The sequence below is a fragment of the Zootoca vivipara genome, chromosome 1, assembly GCF_963506605.1.
Source record: "Zootoca vivipara chromosome 1, rZooViv1.1, whole genome shotgun sequence".
In the NCBI taxonomy this organism is placed as follows: Eukaryota; Metazoa; Chordata; class Lepidosauria; order Squamata; family Lacertidae; genus Zootoca; species Zootoca vivipara.
Genome location: NC_083276.1, coordinates 3168558 through 3188396, shown reverse-complemented (window position 1 = coordinate 3188396; position 19839 = coordinate 3168558). Strand labels below are relative to the sequence as shown.

The 19839-nt window shown below is 49.4% G+C and overlaps 1 protein-coding gene across 3 annotated transcripts in view; it reads left to right on the top strand.

The window, feature by feature from the left end:
- MAP4K5 (mitogen-activated protein kinase kinase kinase kinase 5) overlaps window positions 1–16901 on the top strand; it is a 110688-nt gene extending 93787 nt beyond the window's left edge. For all 3 annotated transcript variants that reach the window (XM_060270433.1, XM_060270470.1, XM_035098217.2), the window contains 16 exons: window positions 413–455; window positions 1400–1610; window positions 3090–3187; window positions 3761–3802; window positions 4543–4627; window positions 4729–4808; window positions 6392–6452; window positions 6765–6879; window positions 8198–8256; window positions 8605–8708; window positions 9960–10137; window positions 10653–10721; window positions 11178–11270; window positions 12494–12564; window positions 14099–14154; window positions 15134–16901. In XM_060270433.1, coding sequence (XP_060126416.1) covers window positions 413–455; window positions 1400–1610; window positions 3090–3187; window positions 3761–3802; window positions 4543–4627; window positions 4729–4808; window positions 6392–6452; window positions 6765–6879; window positions 8198–8256; window positions 8605–8708; window positions 9960–10137; window positions 10653–10721; window positions 11178–11270; window positions 12494–12564; window positions 14099–14154; window positions 15134–15221 — 1453 coding nt within the window. In that variant the 3' untranslated portion in view covers window positions 15222–16901. The remainder of the gene's footprint in view (window positions 1–412; window positions 456–1399; window positions 1611–3089; window positions 3188–3760; window positions 3803–4542; window positions 4628–4728; window positions 4809–6391; window positions 6453–6764; window positions 6880–8197; window positions 8257–8604; window positions 8709–9959; window positions 10138–10652; window positions 10722–11177; window positions 11271–12493; window positions 12565–14098; window positions 14155–15133) is intronic.
- Window positions 16902–19839: the final 2938 nt, after the last annotated feature.

Here is a 19839-nt window from a genome sequence, read left to right as displayed (position 1 = left end):
TCCCAGAAGATGTAGGGATAGCTACCAGAACACACAGAGAGAGCCTTGTTGGGCAGTCAAGGTGTGCATCTGAGAAATCCCAGAGGGATTTGAGAGGCTGCTCCCATTTTCAGGGCCCTGCAGAAGTGAAACATTTTCTGGTATGCGTCAAATATTGACGGGGGGGGGAGGAACCCCACCAAGAAGGGTTGTCTTCCACCATGTGTTTTATCCCTGCTGGTTTTCCGTGGTCTTCACTAACATCCCTCCTTTTAAAAGTGACTTTCTGCAACGAGAGGCTTTGGTTTTGGAAAAATAAAACGACAGCTTTGTCAGCCGGCTAACCTTCCTTTTGAAAACCTGTGTGCACATCAAAGCTAGGTGGGAAGGAATACCATTTCTGTTGGCTTTTCTTCTTGTTTCTTCTTTTTAGATCAACGCTGAAAAGGGGAGGACCGCCTCCACTACCTCCAAAGGTGAGCGAACGCCGCAGCCACTTGACGTGTGCCTCCAGGCTGGAATGCTGAAAGTGTGTGCGTGGAGTGGACTGAACATGGGGCAAAAGAGGGCGGCAGCAGGGGGCAAGAGGAGAGGCCGAGCTTTGCTGCGTGTGGCATTTCTTCCAGGCCAGCTATTGAGGAAGGGGTGCGCGAGTACAGTGGTGCCTCGCTTAACGAACGCCCTGTAAGACGAAATTTCCACTTAAAGAAAGGATTTTTCTAGCAGAGGTTGCCTCGCTAGACGAATTCATTTTACGAAAAATTCGTCTAGCGAATCGCGGTTTCCCATAGGAATGCATTGAAATTCAATTAATGTGTTCCTATGGGCAAAAAAAAAATTCAATGCATTCCTATGGGATTCGCTAGACGAATTTTTCGTTATAAGAATAGACCCGTGGAACGAATTAAATTCGTCTAGCGAGGCACCACTGTACATCACATTGCAAAGCAGCTGCTACCTCCATACTCAACAGCATCCTCCATTGGCAGAACCGGTGCTGTTAACGTAACACACATTCTGCGTTTCTAAGAACTCAGCCTTTTTTGTGTGGCGGCACCTACACTGTGGAACTCATTGCCTCTTGATACCGCCTGCTGAGAACATTCGTGTGTAGAGAAGCCTGATGTTTAGAAAGCTGGCGGCAAGCTTTAATCTGTTTATCATCTATTGTCATTTTAAAATTATTACTTTGGTGCACATTTTTATTCTTATTTATGGTTTAAAATGTAAATCAAGGTTTAAAATTTAAATGAAAGAAAAAAAATACATTACTTTTAATTTGTCTTCCTGATCTATGTTGGTGCTTTATCTTTTTTGGAAATTACTTTAATTGGTTGGTTGATTTAACAATCAAGCACTGCATGAATGTCCTGAAATCGACCCATCGATCTGTTTCGCTCTCTGTGTCTTCTTGCTCTAGCCCAGGCTCAGTATCTACCAAGAGGAAGGCCTCGTCGACGATGAGAAGTCCCAGACGATCAAGTATTGCCCCGACCCTCACGGCCAAGCCCCACCCTCTCACCGGAGACAGAGCATCCCGGTGTGTGGGCCTCAGGCGGAGCCCTCCCCCATTGGGATGACCAGCAGCGTCAGCAGTCCTGGTTTGCTCACCACCAGGTACAGCGACTTGGGTGAGTATCCTCGTCCTGGGAGGGCCATCTGCCCTGCCGCTTTGGCCTGTGTGCAGAATGCACTAAGCAGCTGAGCACCCCGGTCATCGCAGCCGCCCCACAAGATACCTGGGACTGTGGGGAAAATATTAGAGGCCACCTCCACTGGCAGTTTCCGAAGGTTTCGACTTCCAAAGGTTTCGACTGTCAAAGTCGAAAACCCCGGAAGTCTTTTCGCCGCGTGCGCATTCTGCGCCTGCGCAGAGCGGCGCACGCGGTCGGCGCATGCACAGAACCGCAGTTCGCGCGTGCGCCATCCGCACGTTTCGACATCCGAAAACCTTGACTCACGAAGACAGCCGCGGAACGGATCGTCTTCGTAAGTCGAGGTACTGCTGTATTTGGTTGGAGGCCACCCAGAGTGGCTGGGGAAGCCCAACCAGATGGGCGGGGTATAAATAATAAATTAGTATTAGTATTATCTGGCTGCAAATTAACGATGAGCTGATTCCTATATCATAGTTTTTATACATTTTAGGCAATGCATGTATCGTATTTACTCTAGTCTAGTGCGCCATCGGACCTAATGCTCACCTCAATTATCAGAACCTTGAAGCCCAAAAAAGGATTTGCCGGTGAATGTAGATGTGCCATTGAATCTAATGCGGACTTTGATTTCCGCAACATAATTTGGCCAAAAATGGTGAGCATTAGATTCGGGTAAATACGGTATGTGTGTAACAATAAAACAACAATAGCAGAATAACCACGTAGACATTTTGATAAGAAAAGCAAGTGAGAGGATACAAAGGAAGATCATAGGGCATTGTCACATATATTAAAGGCTTGATTTGATTTACTGATTTACAGTATTTCTCTGCCGCATTCCATTCAAATGAATCCCAAAGCGGCTTACAAACAATAAATAACAATAACGTAATGGAACATCACAATTACAGCGTAAATAATATAATGTTATTAACAAATCACCAGTAAAACAATTACAAACTATAAAAAGCTTCTAACAAGCCAGCAACTAAAAAATAGGCTAAGTGTCACCAGTATAGCATGTCATATTATATTATTAAAGGTAAAGGTACCCCTGACCATTAGGTCCAGTCGCAGACGACTCTGGGGTTGTGGCGCTCATCTGCTTTATTGGCCGAGGGAGCCGGCGTACAGCTTCCAAGTCATGTGGCCAGCATGACTAAGCCGCTTCTGGCGAACCAGAGCAGCGCACGGAAACGCCGTTCACCTTCCCGCCCGAGCGATACCTATTTATTTACTTGCACTTTGACGTGCTTTCAAACTGCTAGGTTGGCACCCCGTTGCGGGGATTCGAACTGCCGACCTTCTGATCAGCAAGCCCTAGCCTCAGTGGTTTAACCCACAGCGCCACCCATATCCCGTGTTATATTATATCATTAGCAAGTATATAAAGGCATCTGTATTCTAAAAATAGTATGAATGAAGCAGCAACTTAAATTTTTGCTTCTTTAGGCAACGGGGACACTGTGCCAAAGCTTGCGGAGGAGAACTCTGACGGCTTGGGCTCCGTGCCACAGCTGCCACGGAAAAAGGACAAGCGGGAATATCTGGTGGGTAGTTTTGCACTCGACTCCCTTGCATGGCCTCCTTGTAGCTGCTCGTTATTGCCTGGCTCCATCAATCTGTACCCAAGAACTGCTCTTATTCAGGGCTTTGGAAAGTTAATTAATATTGGTAATGTTGATGATGATCCTGTACCAAGAGTGGTCATGTGTACCAGAATGTATTATTATTATTATTTATTAAATTTGTATACTGCCTGTACCCACAAGGGAGGCTTTTAATGTTTAATCCATTATTGTATTGTATTTTTCTGTTGGAAGCCGCCCAGAGTGGCTGGGGAAACCCAGCCAGATGGGCGGGGTATAAATAATAAATTATTATTATTATTATTATTATTATTATTATTATTATTACGGTGGTTAATGTACAGGTAACAAGGACAAGGTAGCCTGATCCAAGCTTGACAACAGAAAGTTGCACACCACTTTTTACGAAGCAACCGCATAATATGTCAGATTGGATTTGATTTTCACCCCTGTCCTTTTGAGGTGTTGCTCCCAAGGAGCAGTGTTTGCCTTCCAACGGTGGTTTCTGATAATCTTTTCTTCCCCCATCCACAGAAGCCAGCAATCAACGGCCTCCCACCGACTCCAAAGGTGCTGGTAAGAAACCTTTTTGATTGTGGACGAGGAGCTGACACGGCACTTGTTGAAACCGCTCTGCATGTTGTGCCGTTTCTAGCTTTGCTTTAGCCCTGAGAGGAAGGGCCCAGACAAAGACGAATTCTCGCCTCTGCAGCTCCTTAACGTTAGCCAGGCTCCCATCTCTGTTTCTTCTAATGAAGATCAGGGTTTGCAAAAACATCTGTGCCGAGGGTCAGCAGCAGCACCTGGCATACTGGGGCATATACTGGGGTCTCCGCACCACTGCAGGGGGCCCCTCAGGCCGCCCCCTTGCCTGCGCCCTCCGCTGTTTCAGCCTCTGGGACTTCATTGCTTCAGCTTCCTGTTCATGCTTGCATGTGAGCTGGCTTTCCAGTGTGCATGCTGTCATGGGCCAGGAGCCGTCACGTTACAGTGGTGTTGATGTAGGGCAGCTGCCTTTCCCCCATCTTGAACAGGACAGTGGGGCTGGGTGGGCTCCCCAGGGCCTTACGGTGTCACTGCCTCCACTTAATAATCCAATTTGCAGGAGAAAGAAGCGAAGATCCTTGTGTGGCCTTGAAAACCCTATCCCGGCGCAACCGGTCATTTCTCTGGCCTCCGAGACATCCATTGGCCATTGGCCCCTCATCTGCTTTGTTTCTTTGTGTTTTCTAATGGTCAGAGGAACTAGAAACTTGTGTGGTGCATTTACGCCAATGACGACACCCCGTGGGGTTTTTTCCTTTTTGCCGTTCCAGATGGGAGCCTGCTTCTCCAAAGTGTTTGACGGCTGCCCTTTGAAGATCAACTGCGCCACATCCTGGATACACCCGGACACTAAAGGTGAGGATGACTTGCCGTTTTTGAGCCGGGAAGGAATTCACACCCCACCCCAGTAGCGTTTCCGAAGGGGCTAAGTCAGTTTCCCCTCCGCCATGTTCTAGATCAGTATATCATCTTTGGCACGGAAGAAGGCATCTACACTCTGAACCTCAACGAGCTCCACGAAGCCACCATGGAACAGGTAGGGGAGAAATTGCTCAGGGTCAGCAGGATCCCTCTGGGAGGCAGAGGCCAGGGAGATGGGCAAAGCCCCCTTTCAGGATGGGAGCATAGGTGTAAGGGGAAGACAGTATAGAGAACCTCCCCCTTGCATCAGGAGTAGCTCCTCCCCAAGTAGCGATGGAAGCGCAGGCTCTGAAGGGGCTAGTCAGGAAGCGGAGGGAGAGTGCCCGGGCTCTGACAGCATGGGAGAGCCCCGGCTACATAGGAGGGAAGAGAGAGAGATGGAAGGGGGGGGAAAGGGAAAGCACGGAGCGTAGACCCTTTCCCCCGGTTCCGGAATTACGGAGGAGGAAAAAGGGGAGGAGATTCATTGTCCCGAGACTCTTATGTTGGGGGAAGTCACGCCGGGGGGGGGGGCAGTGCCGGATTCTGGATCGGAATGAGCAGACATGTTTCCAACACCTCTCTACACTGTAAATAGAGTGCACCAATAAAGACTGTTAAAAGACAAGCAGGTGGAGAGTCGTTACTCTAGAGTAGCCGCAACAACCTCTGACACTAGGTGTGCCTACTCCGGGGCAGGAGGGCTGGACAGCCATTGTGGGTGGAGGAAAGGACTCTCTAATCTTCCCTGCTCTAAGCTCCATCATCTTAAGACAGCAGTGGAAAACCTGTGGCCTCCAGGTGCTACTGGACTCCAACTCCCATCATCCCTGGGTGTTGGCCACACTGCTTGGGGCAGATGGGAGTTGGAGTCCAGCAATACCTGGAGGGACACAGGCTCCTCATCCTGAGAAAAATGTGGAACCAGCCATCGGAGCTTCTCAGGCTCCCCAGTTTCCCCAGCTAGTATCTGCAGCCCTATGACTTAAGGTCAGCCTTCCCCCAGCCTGTTGCCCTTCAGATGGACTACAGCTCTCGTCACCTGCAGCCAGCACCATGCCATGCTGATGGGAGTTGTAGTCTCTAAATTACTCATTTAATTTCCCCAGGCCATCCTTTTAAGATACTGCCTAAAAGAGTTTTTATTCTGTGCTGCTGCCCTGCTTTTGTTGTTTCTGCTGTTTTTTAATATATGTGGTTCCGACGTGTTGGTTCTCATTGTTTTTAGTTATTCAATATCATCTCGGGAGGTGATGAGCTCCCCCCATACTGGAGGCATTTAAAGAGAGGTCAGGCAGCCCTCCGTAAGGGAGGCTGAGGTTGCATCCTGCATTAGGGAGCCTCCTCTGAGGTGGACTTTGTGGCCTCCAAGTGTCTCCTTCCGACTGTAAATTCCTGTGGTCTGTGAGTCAGCCTGAAAGTGGGAGGGATAGAGAGAGGTTATATAAGCTATGTATATATTAAAATAAAACAGATTAAAATCGAGTGTTACTCTTGAAAGCTTAATAGTAACATCATGATCCAATGCATACTTATCTGGGTATACACCCCATTCATCACAGCGGGACCTAACTTCTGAGTAAACATAGAATCATAGAGCTGGAAGGGACCAGAAAAATTAAACCTGGGAACCTGAGTTGCCAGAGACTGCCTTCCATGCTTCCTTTAATGCCTCCCCAGTTTTTCACCCATGGGAATCTCTTCTGCTCCTTTTTCTAGCTGTTTCCGCGGAGATGCACCTGGCTCTACGTGATCAACAATACCTTAATGTCACTCTCAGGTATGTCAGTTGCTAAAGAAATGCACCGCAAAGCTTAAATGGGGGGTTGCAGGGGAATAGGATATTCTCTTAGGAAATCTTTCCTTTGGTGTGCTGAATTTAGTTTGGCTTACGGTAATGCCACGGAAGTCATTTTTAATTTGTTTCTTTCTGTTTTGCTCTCTGCAATTTGCTTGGACCTCTCTGGATATTTTGGGGCTGTCCTTTTTAGAAGGTAACCTTTTCCCACTCTGTATTCTTTGTTTTTATTCAGTATTTGCATTATTGTTATAATGTGCCAGAGTTTTGAGACAGGCCATGTTTCTGTTACAGGGAGAACATTCCAGCTCTACTCTCATAACCTAATAGCTTTGTTTGAACAAGCCAAAAAAACAGGCCTTGCTGCTCATATTCAGACCCATCGGTTCCCCGACAGAATATTGCCCAGGTAAGCTAGCACTCTCTTACCTCTTGAACCCAGTTTCAGGACTACCTGACATAATGCCTTCTAGAAGCTGTTGGGACTACAACTCCCATCAGTCCCAGCCAGCATGGGGAGTGGTCAAGGATGATGGGAGCTGTAGTGCATCAATGTCTGGAGAGCACCATACTCCTTCCCTTGTTGTTTTTTTAAAGACAACACAGATTGTAAGCTCTTGGAATGGTTAGGTGTGCGTGTGTTTTCCACTATGAAGTAAATCATTTTTAAAAGTCAAGTAAAACTGCAGTTTCAAGACACAGAAAAACTTGGGGCAGAATTCAGTATTGCATTCTAAGAGTTGTTCCATCAGCGCAAGGGTTTTGGCTTGCCTGGTGAAGTGGTCACCCCTTTCCTCCCCCTCGGTGCTGCCCTGGGCGTTTCCCAGAAAGCCACACGCACCCCAGGCAATGTGCAGCGATGTGAGCAAGCCCTGCTACACCAGCAGGAGTTGTTGCACTGGCCCCCACTAGTGCAAGTATTCAGTTGAATCCGTCCCCAAAATGCCCAACATTGTGGTTTGGGCGTGTTGTTACCCCGTGAGCCTACCTGGACATGAAAAAATCTTCTTCTGACAACTTTGGCACCTTATCCAAAGAAACCTCATTTCTTAGAAGTTTTTAAGCAGAGGTTGGATGGCCACCAACTTTTAGGGGATGCTCTGATACAAAATGTGAAACGCCCTGATAAAGAACAGGATATAAAATCTTGCATGGGGTGCAGAAAGTGGGAAGGGGATTAGGCAGTAATGAGGGCTATCAATCACCGCTTCCCATGATAACTGTGTTCCACCTCCACTGTCAAGAGGCAAGTATATTGCTAGACACCAGGCGCTGAGGAAGAATGCCATTGCGCTTATCTCCAGAGGCATCTGGTTGGCCACTGTGGGTAGCAGGAGACTGGACTCAATAGGCCCAAGGCCTGATCCAGCAGCCAGGCTGTTCTTATCCTTGTAGATAAGAAGTCAGATAAAACATGGAGGTCTGATTTGTGGGGGGAGGTGGGTTTCATAAGGAGAACCCTGCTGGGTGAGGGCCCATGCTTTTGGAAGGTCCTCCAAGGACTACCCACTTCCTTCTTGTATGCTCCCCCGGCTGCTAGGCAGAGGTAGACTGCCTCTATCCATGGAGTGTCTATTTTGGGCCCATTTTGCAAGCTTGGGCAACAGTCAAATTGGTTTTGCTCTGTCTACGTTCCCGTTTATATTCAGTGGGCTGAATACAAAAGTGACATAAGAGATGGTCCTAGTTAAACCAACAAACCATTAACACTTTGTCTCTCATTTCAGGAAGTTTGCCTTAACGACAAAGATCCCGGATACAAAAGGGTGCCATAAATGCTGTATAGGTAAGTCTTCCGCTTGAGCTTCTGGAGACAACCCTCTCCCAGCTTTGTAGACCTGCTTGGACCTTCTCTGCCGGGGCATCGCTGCTCCTCCCTCCCTCCAAAGTTTTGTTACCTGCTTATATCCCACCTTCCTTCCATCACGGAACCCAAGGCAACATAGATGTGTTTTGATACCAAGTAGTAGACAGAAGATTGGGGTGGGGTGGGGTGGGGGGTCAGCGTGATGGAGCTGGCCTGTCAGAGCAGAGCCGGCCAAGTGAGTTCTGCTCTCAGCTCTCCCACATCTGGAACCGACTCTGCCCTAACCCTTTGGGGTTCTTCCTCTGCTATTGTTTTCTTCCTCTCTAGTGAGAAATCCCTATACAGGCCACAAATACCTCTGTGGAGCATTGCAGCTGGGGATCGTTTTGCTTCAGTGGTATGAACCCATGCAGAAGTTCATGTTAATAAAGGTGCGTGAGGCTGTTTTTGCGCGACTTCGTGGTGGTGTTTCATGGGAATGTGTCCGCTGGGGGTGGAACTTAAGGGCTTTCGTGCAAGACATTAGGCCGTTTCAGATCTGGAGTGGGAGTGGCATCCGCTGTTAGTTAATCTCTGTGCTTGGTTCAGGGTGTTGATGCTTATCAACAGAGCCACAAAAGACAGATTTAAAGGGGCAGCCAAGACTTGAGGGGCAGGGAGGACTTTTCACCATTGACCCCTGTGCTGTGGGATACCAAGGCCCTCCCTGGAGCTCATCCTCACACTGTCTCCATCTCCAGCGTTTAGAGTAGCAGATGAAGGGCTGCCTTTTCAGGAGAGCCTTTTGAAAGTGATCCTGAGTCTTCTATACCTGTATATTTTTATTGTGATGTTGCTTTTGTTCATTTGCATTGCAAGGGGGGGGGTTGGACTAGATCAGGGTTTCCCAAACTTTGGTCTCCAGCCGTTTTGGGACTACAACTCCCATCATCCCTAGCTAGCAGGACCATTGGTCAGGGATGATGGGAATTGTAGCCTGGAGACCCAGGTTTGGGAAACTCTGGACTAGATGACCCTTTGGCTCTCTCCCAACTCTGCAATTCTGATTCTATAGTGATCTTAATTTACTGTATTTTTCCGTGTATAAGACGACCCCAATTTTTTCTAACCCAAAATTAAGAAATTAAGTTGTTTAGCTTTTTGGAGGTGTGGAGGAGGTTACTTCCGCCAGTCGCTCACCCGCCTGCCCACCACTGCCAATCGCACACCTCGCCACAGCCGCCAATTGTCTGCCCGCTCACCGACACCAACTGCCTACTTGCCGCAGCCGCCAATCACCTGCCCAATTGCCACAGACACAGCCAATTGCCAGCAGGCCTTGCCACAGCCACCAATCACCCGCCCAATTGCCACTGTCAATCTCCTGCTTCCTGCTGCCATTCATTACACGTTCCCCCCTCTGCATTCACTATCCATGTATAAGACAACACCCAATTTTTGCCTATTTTTTATATAGCAAAATTCATCGTCTTATACACAGAAAAATACGGTACTTTAAAAAGAAAATGCTGTTGAGGCTTGTCCTGTGGGTCATTGTTTACAGGGTGAGATCTAAATGTTGAAAATGATTTAGATGTCCACTCCGTAAGAAGCCAAATCTCAGAACAGGCCGGTTGCTGTTCAGTCTCCTCTTTACTTTCATTTTGGTGGACTGGTTGTTTCTTTCCCCCTGCCCCTTCCAGCACTTTGATTTCCCGCTGCCGACCCCCTTGAACGTATTCGAAATGCTGGTGATCCCAGAGCAGGAGTACCCCATGGTGTGCGTGGCAATAAGCAAGGGAGTCGAACCCAACCAGGTCGTCCAGTTTGAGACGATCAACCTGAACTCCGCTTCTTCGTGGTTTACAGAAACTGGGCCAGGTGAGACTCCGGCAGACCTGAGTTCAGTTTACTGTAAGAGACAAGATGAGTGACTTACAGCAAAAGTGGGGAGATGCAAGAGGTTGAAGGGGCCAGGTTCTTCTCAGAGGAGGGCTCTTTTGGGGGGGGAAGGGCAGCAGAAGAGGTGACATTATAGCATGACCTGGCGAGAGCGGATAGAGAAGATTCGGGGGTTTGAGGAAGAAGAAGAAGAGGAAGAGTTTGGATTTGATATCCTGCTTTATCACTACCCTAAGCGACCCTGAGAGTCTCAAAGCGGCTAACATTCTCCTTTCCCTTCCTCCCCCACAACAAACACTCTGTGAGGTGAGTGGGGCTGAGAGACTTCAGAGAAGTGTGACTAGCCCAAGGTCACCCAGCAGCTGCATCCGCGAACCCAGTTCCCCAGATTACGAGTCTACCGCTTTTAACCACTACACCACACTGGCTCACTCAAGAGTTGCGTTGGTGGGCCAGATGCAAATGGTTGCTCTCTTCTTCTCCCCTCCATCCAGGTTGCCAACAGCTCGATGCTATCCATGTCACCCAGCTGGAGAGGGACACAGTTCTTGTCTGCTTGGACAGTAAGTACGGTAGCAGGAGTTAGAGCTTGCTTTTTGTAAAATAAAAAATTGAGCTTTGAGGCAGATAAGCAATAGAAAAAGAGGAGGGGGATAAAAACAGAATAAACACAATAAAACACAATAATAAGCAGAATAAAACAGTTACAAATATTTTTGAACCAGGCAGCCTGAAAGCAGCATTTAAGGTAAAAATCACTTTAAAGCAGCAGTAGAATTACACATTAAAACCCTATATAGATCAGTTCCTCAAAACACATCGTTTATTAACATTCCTGTATTATGGTGGTGGTGGTGGTGGTGATTTTGCACTCTGTCGCTGTGGTTCTCCAGCAGCAGCCGTTGCATGTATTGTGGGTCGAGTGGGCTGCTGCCGTGGGCCCTGGCTCTTCCCGCTTCCATATATTTGTTGGGGCGGCCTCTGAGCTGACCCAGCAATCCTGATTTCTCTCTTTTAAGGATTTGTGAAAATTGTGAATCTGCATGGGAAACTGAAGTCGAGCAAGAAGCTTGCCTCCGAACTAAGCTTTGATTTCTGCATTGAATCTGTAGGTGAGCAGAGACCGCCTTCGCCATCATTTATTGTGTCCAAAGTGCGTGCTGTATGTTAACTCAGAGGTGGGGGTCCCTTTTCAACCCAAGGGCCACATTCCCTTCTGGGCAACATTCCAGGAGCCAAATGCCAACAATGGGCGGGGCCAGGTACAAAAGCAGGCGGGGAAACAAATGCGAATTCCCTCTTTGTCCTCCAGCAGAAGTCTTGTCAGAGTTCAAGGATGCATTCTAGCCAGGCAAAAATCCTCAAGGAGGGTGCCGAGCTGTGGCCGGTGAGAATGTGTGGCCTGGAGAAAGTCTTGAGGGCCAGGTAGAGATGCCTGGAGGGCCGCATTTGGCCCCTGGGACTGAGGTCCCAAATTCCTGCGGTAGATCGCAGGCAACCCCATAGGCTCAGAGTCACAAGACAGGAAGCGGCTGGAAGAAAAGCCTGTAAAAACATTCCTCAAATGCCTGGGAGCTTTCCTTGGTGAGAACCAGCCATCATTGTGGTGGGAATGTTCCTCCTGATGGCCTTCTGTGGGGCTCCTGGGCACTCAGAGTGTGCGATCAGTGTCACTCATTGACTGGAGGCTGGTGGGAGTTGAGGGGGGCAGCCCGTCTGTTGCCATGACCCACTGACCTTGGAGGCTTGTGGTGGACGCTGCAGACAAAGTTCTCTAGCCAGGGTTACAGCCAGGGCTCTGTGCTGGCATTGAAAAATCAAGGGGCGACAATTGGGTGAGGCCTTCGCAGACCCTTCCTGGTTTGCAGGGCATTGCCAAAGACCAGCTGTCTCCAAGACGTATCTCTGGACTCCTTTCCCACCATTTAATGGAATTCTCACTCAGCATGTGGGGAGAGCAAGTAGGTCTCCCCATGCTCAGCAAGACCACCCCGTAAAACAGCCCTGATTTGTCGGCCTTGCCTTGTGTCGTGAGGCAGCGATGGCCACCAACTTGGATGGCTTTCAGAGGATTAGACAAATTCATGTTGGAGAGGGCCACCCACGGCTTTTAGCCACGATGGCTGTGCTCTGCCTGCAGACTTGGAGGCAGCAATGCTTCTGAATACCAGGACAGGAGGACAGGACAGTGTTGCTTTTGTGCTCAGCTCCTGCTTGCTGGTTTCCCATTGAGACATCTGGCTGGCCACTATGAGAACAGGATGTTGGACTAGATGGGCCCAGGGCCCTGATCCAGGAGAGCTCTTCTTCTTACCTTATTGCATCTCTCCCGCAGTGTGCCTTCAAGACAGCGTTCTGGCCTTCTGGAAGCACGGGATGCAAGGGAAAAGCTTTAAGTCTGACGAAGTAAGTATTGGGTTGGGGGGGGGGTTGTTTTCCTAGCCTTGCTGCTCTACGTGGAAGGAACTTTGTCGCTCTGCGGAGAGAGGAACACTTTTTCTCAGGGAAAGCCAGAGAGGGGAGGGGAGCCCTCACTGCTCTGGCCTAGGGAAGGATCATAGTTGGCCCACGTTCGGTTAGAAGAATGTTGGGTGCCAGGTGAGGGGGAAAGAGCCTTCTGTGGCCAAGATCCTGCAGAGCAAGGGACAGTCAGAGCAGAAGGGCAATTGGCCTGACCTGGTGTGAGATGGCTCCTTACCTTTTCAAGACTTAAGGGTTGAGGGGCATCGGCAGTCAGGTTTGTAGCCCCCAGATCAAATCACAGCTATGAAGTCACTAACAGGCCTTGGTCATTCCCACCACCATGGAGATAATAACAGAATCAGGGAAATTGTTGAGTTGAACCCCCAAATAAAAGTGTACGAAGTTGTACAAACGCACTATACGAAGTTGTTGTGAAGTTTATCTTGATGATGTAAGGTATTTTATTATTACTACTACCTACGGTTGGTTGGTTTATATTGTTTTACCAGTACCACTGCCCACTAACTCTCATGTAAGGCTTGCCATAATGCCACAAACAACGTGCTCATGGTTCTCACTTCATTATGGGAGGGACCATTGTCCAGTGGCGTAACACCTTCCCAGGGGCATTGTTTGCTGTCTTTGTGTTGAGTCAGGCCATTGGTCCGCCCAGCTCAATATTGTTGACACTGTCTTGCAGCGGTCTGCCTGGGTTTTAGGCAGGGGTCGTCCCCAGCCCTACCCAGAGAGGCTGTCAGGGATCGAACCTGGGATGTTTTGAATGGAAAGAGATGCTCTGCCAACCTCCCCCCAGGATAGCAACCCATAAGCATTCCTATTTAGCACATTTGGAGAGTGGGAAATTGTGATATGCACACATTATCTCAGTCATAAGCCTAACAATGACCCTGTAAGGCAGGCCAGGATAATAACAGCTTGCCTAAGGCCACAATAAGTCTGTGGTTGAAGTGAGATTTGAATTAGGGCTTCCCAGCTCGCATGAGAATCCTGCCCTTGGGCCACTACACTGTCGTACAAATTAAATTTAAGATATAACAGATAGCAATGCAAGAATAATGTATATGGATAGATTTCTGTTTTGGCCTTTAGCGCTGAGTGCTGTTGCACTCTGTTCCAGCGAGGTTCAAAGCCACTTCTCTGTGCCAGCAGATTCCTGGGCAGAGGCGAGGAAAGAGTGCCGGAGCCTGACATCCATTCCCAGGTGGCTTGAACCAGAGATTGCAGAACCTGGATGGTCTCGGACTCCAGCTCCCTTGACCCCATCCGGCTTGGCCCAGAAGTCAGGAGTGGTGGGAGTTGGAGCCCAGCAACATTGAACCCATGGTTCAGTAAGCTGCAAAGGTTGCTTCTGAACTAACTTGCTGTGCATTTTGTTAACAGCGACTGGACTATTTGAATCAACCCTCCTCTGCAGTCTTAGCTGGCTCTAGTGTCCCTCTCTCTCCCCCTTTTGCAGGTAACCCAGGAGATCTCAGACGAAACTCGGGTGTTCCGCTTGTTGGGCTCCGACAGGTGAGCTGAGAAAGAGCCAAGCCGACTCTCGGTTCTCTCATAGGGGCGTGGTGGGGGTGGGGGTTTCCTCCTGGATTGTCCCCATGCAGCCTCCCCCTGCAGAGCTGTGCTTCTGAATTTTCTCACCTTAACACCCAATCTTCTCTGTCTATGCCCACATTATTTATTAAATTCACATGCCACCCACATACCACAGAAGATCTCAGGGTGGTTCGCAAGATAAAAAATACAGGATCAAAGATTAAAAATACAAAATAAATAGTTCAAAACACCAGGACGGTGTCAGGGGGCTATATCCGCAATCCCACTTCCAATACTTCATATGTTTCAGGGTGGTCAGGCTGCTTCATAGCCGTTCAGCTCACGCCCCATAGCTGCCAGCTGGAATCTGGTAACCTCTCATACCAAAAAAGTACCGGGGGTGTCCGTTGTCCTGATTTTGACACACTGTACAGTACAAATCTTAGAATCCTAGAGTTGGAAGAGACCACAAGGGCCATCCAGTCCAACCCCCTGCCAAGCAGGAAACACCATCAAAGCATTCTTGACATACGGCTGTCAAGCCTCTGCTTAAAGACCTCCAAAGAAGGAGACTCCACCACACTCCTTGGTAGCAAATTCCACTGCCGAACAGCTCTTACTGTCAGGAAGTTCTTCCTAATGTTTAGGTGGAATCTTCTTTCTTGCAGTTTGAATCTTACATTTAGATTTCCGATCTTAAAAGATTTGCCTTTTCCCATGACATGGGATGCATCCAGCAAGATGCCCCCTTGTAGCGTGTTGTTGTTATTATTATTATTATTATTATTATTATTAAGTCCGAGGTTGCATTACAGCTCCCGGCGCCCACGGTGGCTGGGGGCAGTGGGAGTTGTTGCCCCAACACCTGGAGGGTGCCAGGCTGGGAGAGGCTGTGGTGCCAGGGAACAAGGCCCCAGGGTGCCCGCTTACAGTTGCTCGTTCCTCCTTCCCCTCACAGGGTGGTGGTGCTGGAGAGCAGGCCGACCAACAACCCAACGGCCCACAGCAATCTCTACATTTTGGCAGGCCACGAAAACAGTTACTAGGCAACCGAAACCCGACTCGGAACCACAAGCCAAGGAATACGTCACATAAGGAAGCAGCCCTCAAGGAAATGCTATCCAAGCCGGACTCTCCCTCCCTCTCTCTCTCTCTCTCTCTTTCTCCCTTTCTCCCTTTCTCCCTCCTCCCTCTCCCTTTGCTCTACTGTGTCAATATCCAAATGGACCCATTTTTTAAGGAATGAGAGAGCCAAACGTCGCCTGGGCGTCTTGCAGCTGGGAAGCAGCTGACCTGTCACTTGCCACTGTGTGGTTGGTTATGTTGAGTTTGCTTAATAAAAGCTATGAGGTTAATAAGCCGCTCTGGTTCGTTAGGCCCAGCCCCTTTGCGGGGGGTGGATCCCAAATGCTTTCACGGTGCCATGCGGCTCTCGACGCAGACTTCTTTTCTTTTCTGGTTAAAATACCAAGCTTGCCGCTGCCTTCCAGTCTTGCGGCAATGCCAGCTTTTGAATGCTGGTGGCCGAGATCGAAATCAGGAACATTGAGGCTGGCAGGGAAGACTTCCTACGCAAAGCCCCTCTGGATCTTGTCGAAATGATCCCCTTTCAAGAGGTCACCAGCATTCCCGGGATATTGTGGGTTTTTTGTTTTTTAACTCAACTGTTCTCTGTGGGTTTGTAAAATAGACTATTTAATCCTTATTTATTAATCTGCTGCTAGGGTCGTGTGATGTATCCTAACTTCTAGCACATGAAGGTTGCAGAGCAGCTTTTTGGGGGGGGTGAGGGAGGAGGGCTCCTTCCCCCCCTTCTTTATACAATTGTACAAAGAACCTGGTATTCATTTCACCCTTTTTGCCTCTTAGATGAAGCCCGTCGTCTGAGGGAGGTCTTTATATGCAGTATAGATAAATATATATATAGGGGGATGCAGGGTGGGAGGAAACACCTTTTGGCTATTCTTGCAGAAATGCTGTTTTGTACAAGATTCTTTTGTAGGGGTTTTGCTCATGGGATTTGTCTCCAGAGCGAGCATGTGGCAGAAATGCAAAGCCGTATTCCCCGCGAAGAATCAGTAATCCCTAGATTGGCTGGAAAGAAAGCGTGTGTGTGTGTGAGCCTGGAGAGGGGAGCGCACATGTGTGTCATTATCACGAGCTCCTGAGAATGTGCGGAGAAAAAGAGATGAAAGGAAAGCTCATCCAGGTCTTGTGGATCCCTGGATCCCCACCCAATGCGTTCCAGCCATGGTGGAGGTCTCGGTTCAGGCTGGGTGAGAAAGCGGTGCTAAGGCGATTCCAGCTGGGTCCCTGGTGCGAATCATCCCTTTCCCTGGAAACAGCCCCCTTCCTGTCACAACAGATGCCAAACTGGGAGCGCAGGAAGCCACCGACTGGATGAGCCTTTCGAAAACTGCTTTCGGCGGAGAGCTTTTTTTTAATGCTTCACGGACACGTATTGTATTTATTCTGTGCCAGAGGAGAAAATGCAGTGCCTGGAAGAAAGGAACTAGATTCCCTCCAGACTGGGAGAGTTTCGAAAGGGCCTGTTTGTTTTTTTTATTTTTCCTGGTGGTATAGTATAAATATATATATATAAGACGCAGTATTGTCTAATAAATCTTGGGGAATATCCTTTGTTCCATTATCCCTTTCTGGAGGCTCTCATCCATGTGTCTCCTCCCCACCCCCCTTTCATCCATTAAAGGATCCCTTTTGCTCCTGATTTCTGTCTGCTTCCATTCATTACGTTTTAGTGGTTCTGCAGAGGAACACTGTGAAGGGGGGGCCATGGCTCTCCCAGCAGAGCAACTGCCTTGCATGCAGGAGGTGCCAGCCAGGTGGGGGTCTCTGGTGTCTCCAGGTGGGGCTGGGGGTGTCACCTTGTCTGAAATTCTGGAGAGCCACTGCCAGTCTGTGTAGGTAATACTGAGTTAGGCAGACGAGTGGTTTGGCTTGGTACAAGGCAGCTATGTTTACAAAGTAACCATTCTGCACTTCCTGCTAATTTGGTAAAGATTTGGATTCCCCTCCCCCCCAATATGTAAAAGCTACCACTTCAGGGATATCGCATCATTCCAGGACTTCATAGAACTGTAGATTTGGAAAGGGACCCCAAGGGGCATCTAGTCCAACCCTCCCGCAGTGCAGGAATATCATAGAATCATAGAGTTGGAAGAGACCACAAGGGCCATCCAGTCCAACCCCCTGCCAAGCAGGAAACACCATCAAAGCATTCCTGACAGATGGCTGTCAAGCCTCTGCTTAAAGACCTCCAAAGAAGGAGACTCCACCACACTCCTTGGTAGCAAATTCCACTGCCGAACAACTCTTACTGTCAGGAAGTTCTTCCTAATGTTTAGGTGGAATCTTCTTTCTTGTAGTTTGAATCCATTGCTCCGTGTCCGCTTCTCTGGAGCAGCAGAAAACAATCTTTCTCCCTCCTCCATATGACATCCTTTCATATATTTGAATATACAGCTGTCCCATACGGGGATCGAACCTGAAACATTGTCAGTGCCCCACACTCGCCAACTGAGCTATCCAGGCACAATAGACCATTGATGGGAAAGTTCGGTTCATTCCCCAGCTAGCACTGCTCTCCGGATGTTTCGGCCTACAAATCCCATTACTCGTAGCCAGCACAGGAGTGGGAGTTTTAGTCCAGCACACCCCGAGGGCACCATGTACCTGGGAAAGGCCGGTGTGGAGTTTTGGTTACATAAGTGTCACTGGATCTGGCCATGCCACCCCTGACATCAAGCATGACAATACTCCCCCTGGCCCCTGCCCATGTTAAACTGGGCTGTTGCCTGTAAAGATTGAAAACTATAGTGGGAGCCAACATAAAGCGGAGAAGTCCCTGGTCACTCTGGCCCCCCTGTTTTCACGGCCCAAAGGGCTTGTAGGGCACACTGACCCCTCTCTGCCTGATCTGTGGGACTCTTGTCCCCGGGGACACCCATCACCAGCTCTGCTCCACACCGCCTTCAATGGTTTTCATCTAACTAGCTGGTAAGGGTGCCTCTTGCTTGCCTGGATATATGTGTGTGTGCAGAAATTTGCTGAGTTTTCCCTGGCTGGAACGCAGCCATGTACAAAGCTCAGAATCCTACCTGTTGCTCCGCCCACTTCTTGCCTCTGGCCCCGCCCTCACAGGCATGGGTCCTTAAAGGGGGTGTGGCCTTTGGCCTGAAAAATGTTCCCTATCTATGGATAGGATTTTGTTCAACAGAAAGGGCTTCTTCGCCTGGTACCTAAAGACTTGCAAAGGTGGTGCCAGACACATCTCCCTAACAAGAGCATTCTGCACCGAAGGGCTTTTGCTGAACACCTCAGGGTCCAGGCTTATATTCACTTATTAATCTAATAAAGGGGGAGGGCCTATTTCTAGCTGATGGGGAGGTGTAGTCGGAAAACCTTTGGAGGGAACCAAGTTGACAACAGCTGCCCTACAGGGAAGGTAGAACCTATTCCCTTTGGCCATTGGTGTCATCCTTCTCGCAGAACACAGGATCGGGACCTTAACCAAGTGGAGAACCTGGTGCAAGCTGACAAAAGGAATGTCAATAGGTACAAATGTCAGGTTCTGCCCTTAGGAAGAACCAGAAGCACAAATATAAGGCGGGGGGGGGGGACACCTGGCATACTAGCAGCACATGTGAAAAGGATCTAGGGGTCTTGGTGGACCACAAGCTGAACATGAGTCCACAGTGTGATGCAGCAGCAAAAAAAGCTAAAAGTCTAGCGTCCAGGTCAAGGGAAGTAATACCGGTAGTCCCACTCTGTTCTGCCTTACTCAGACCACAGCTGAAATACTTTGTCCAGTTCTGGGCACCACAATTTAAGAAGGAGGATGCTGACAAGCTGGACGTTGCGCAGAGGAGGGTGACCAAGATGATCAAGGGTCTGGAAACAGCCTTATCAGGAACGCTTGAAGGAGCTGGGTATGTTTAGCCTGGAGAAGAGGAGACTGAGAGGAGATACGATAGCCAGCTTCAAATATCTCAAGGGCTGCCACATAGAAGAGGGAGCAAACTTCTTTTCTCCTGCTCTGGAGGGTAGAACTCCAATAGCTTCAAGTTGCAAGGAAGGAGATTCGTCTGACAGTAAGAGCTGCTCAGCAGTGGAACAGACTCCCTTGGGAGGTGGCGGACCTTCCTTGGAGGTTTTTAGGCAGAGGTTGGGAGGCCATCAAACAGGGATGCTTTAGCTGAGATCCCTGCATGGCAGGGGGTTGGACTAGATGTCCCTGGGCAGTCCCTTCCAACTCTACAAGTCCAGTCCCCTCTTACAGGCATCCCAATGGGTGCCCTTCACCACCCCCACCGTTTCAGCTGCGCGCTGCGCGAGGAAGGACGTTGAGGATTCCTTGCTCTGCCCCGAGGAGCCTCCTGATTCTGCCCAGCGCTTTGAGGGCAGCGACGGCGCCGCCTGCCAGTCTCGGCCAACGCAGGGAGACGCCCGCTCAGCCTCGGCCCTCCCGCTCCTCCCGGGGGCGGGCATCGCCCGGCGCCCCCCTCCCCGCTGCCCAGGCTCCGCCGCCCGCCCTGATTGGCTGCTGCGCGCCTTTAGCGGCTCCGCGCAGCGCAGCGCCCGGGCAGAGCGAGCGGCGGCGGCGGCGACAGGAGGAGCGCGCGGGGCTGGCGGCGGAGGCAGCTG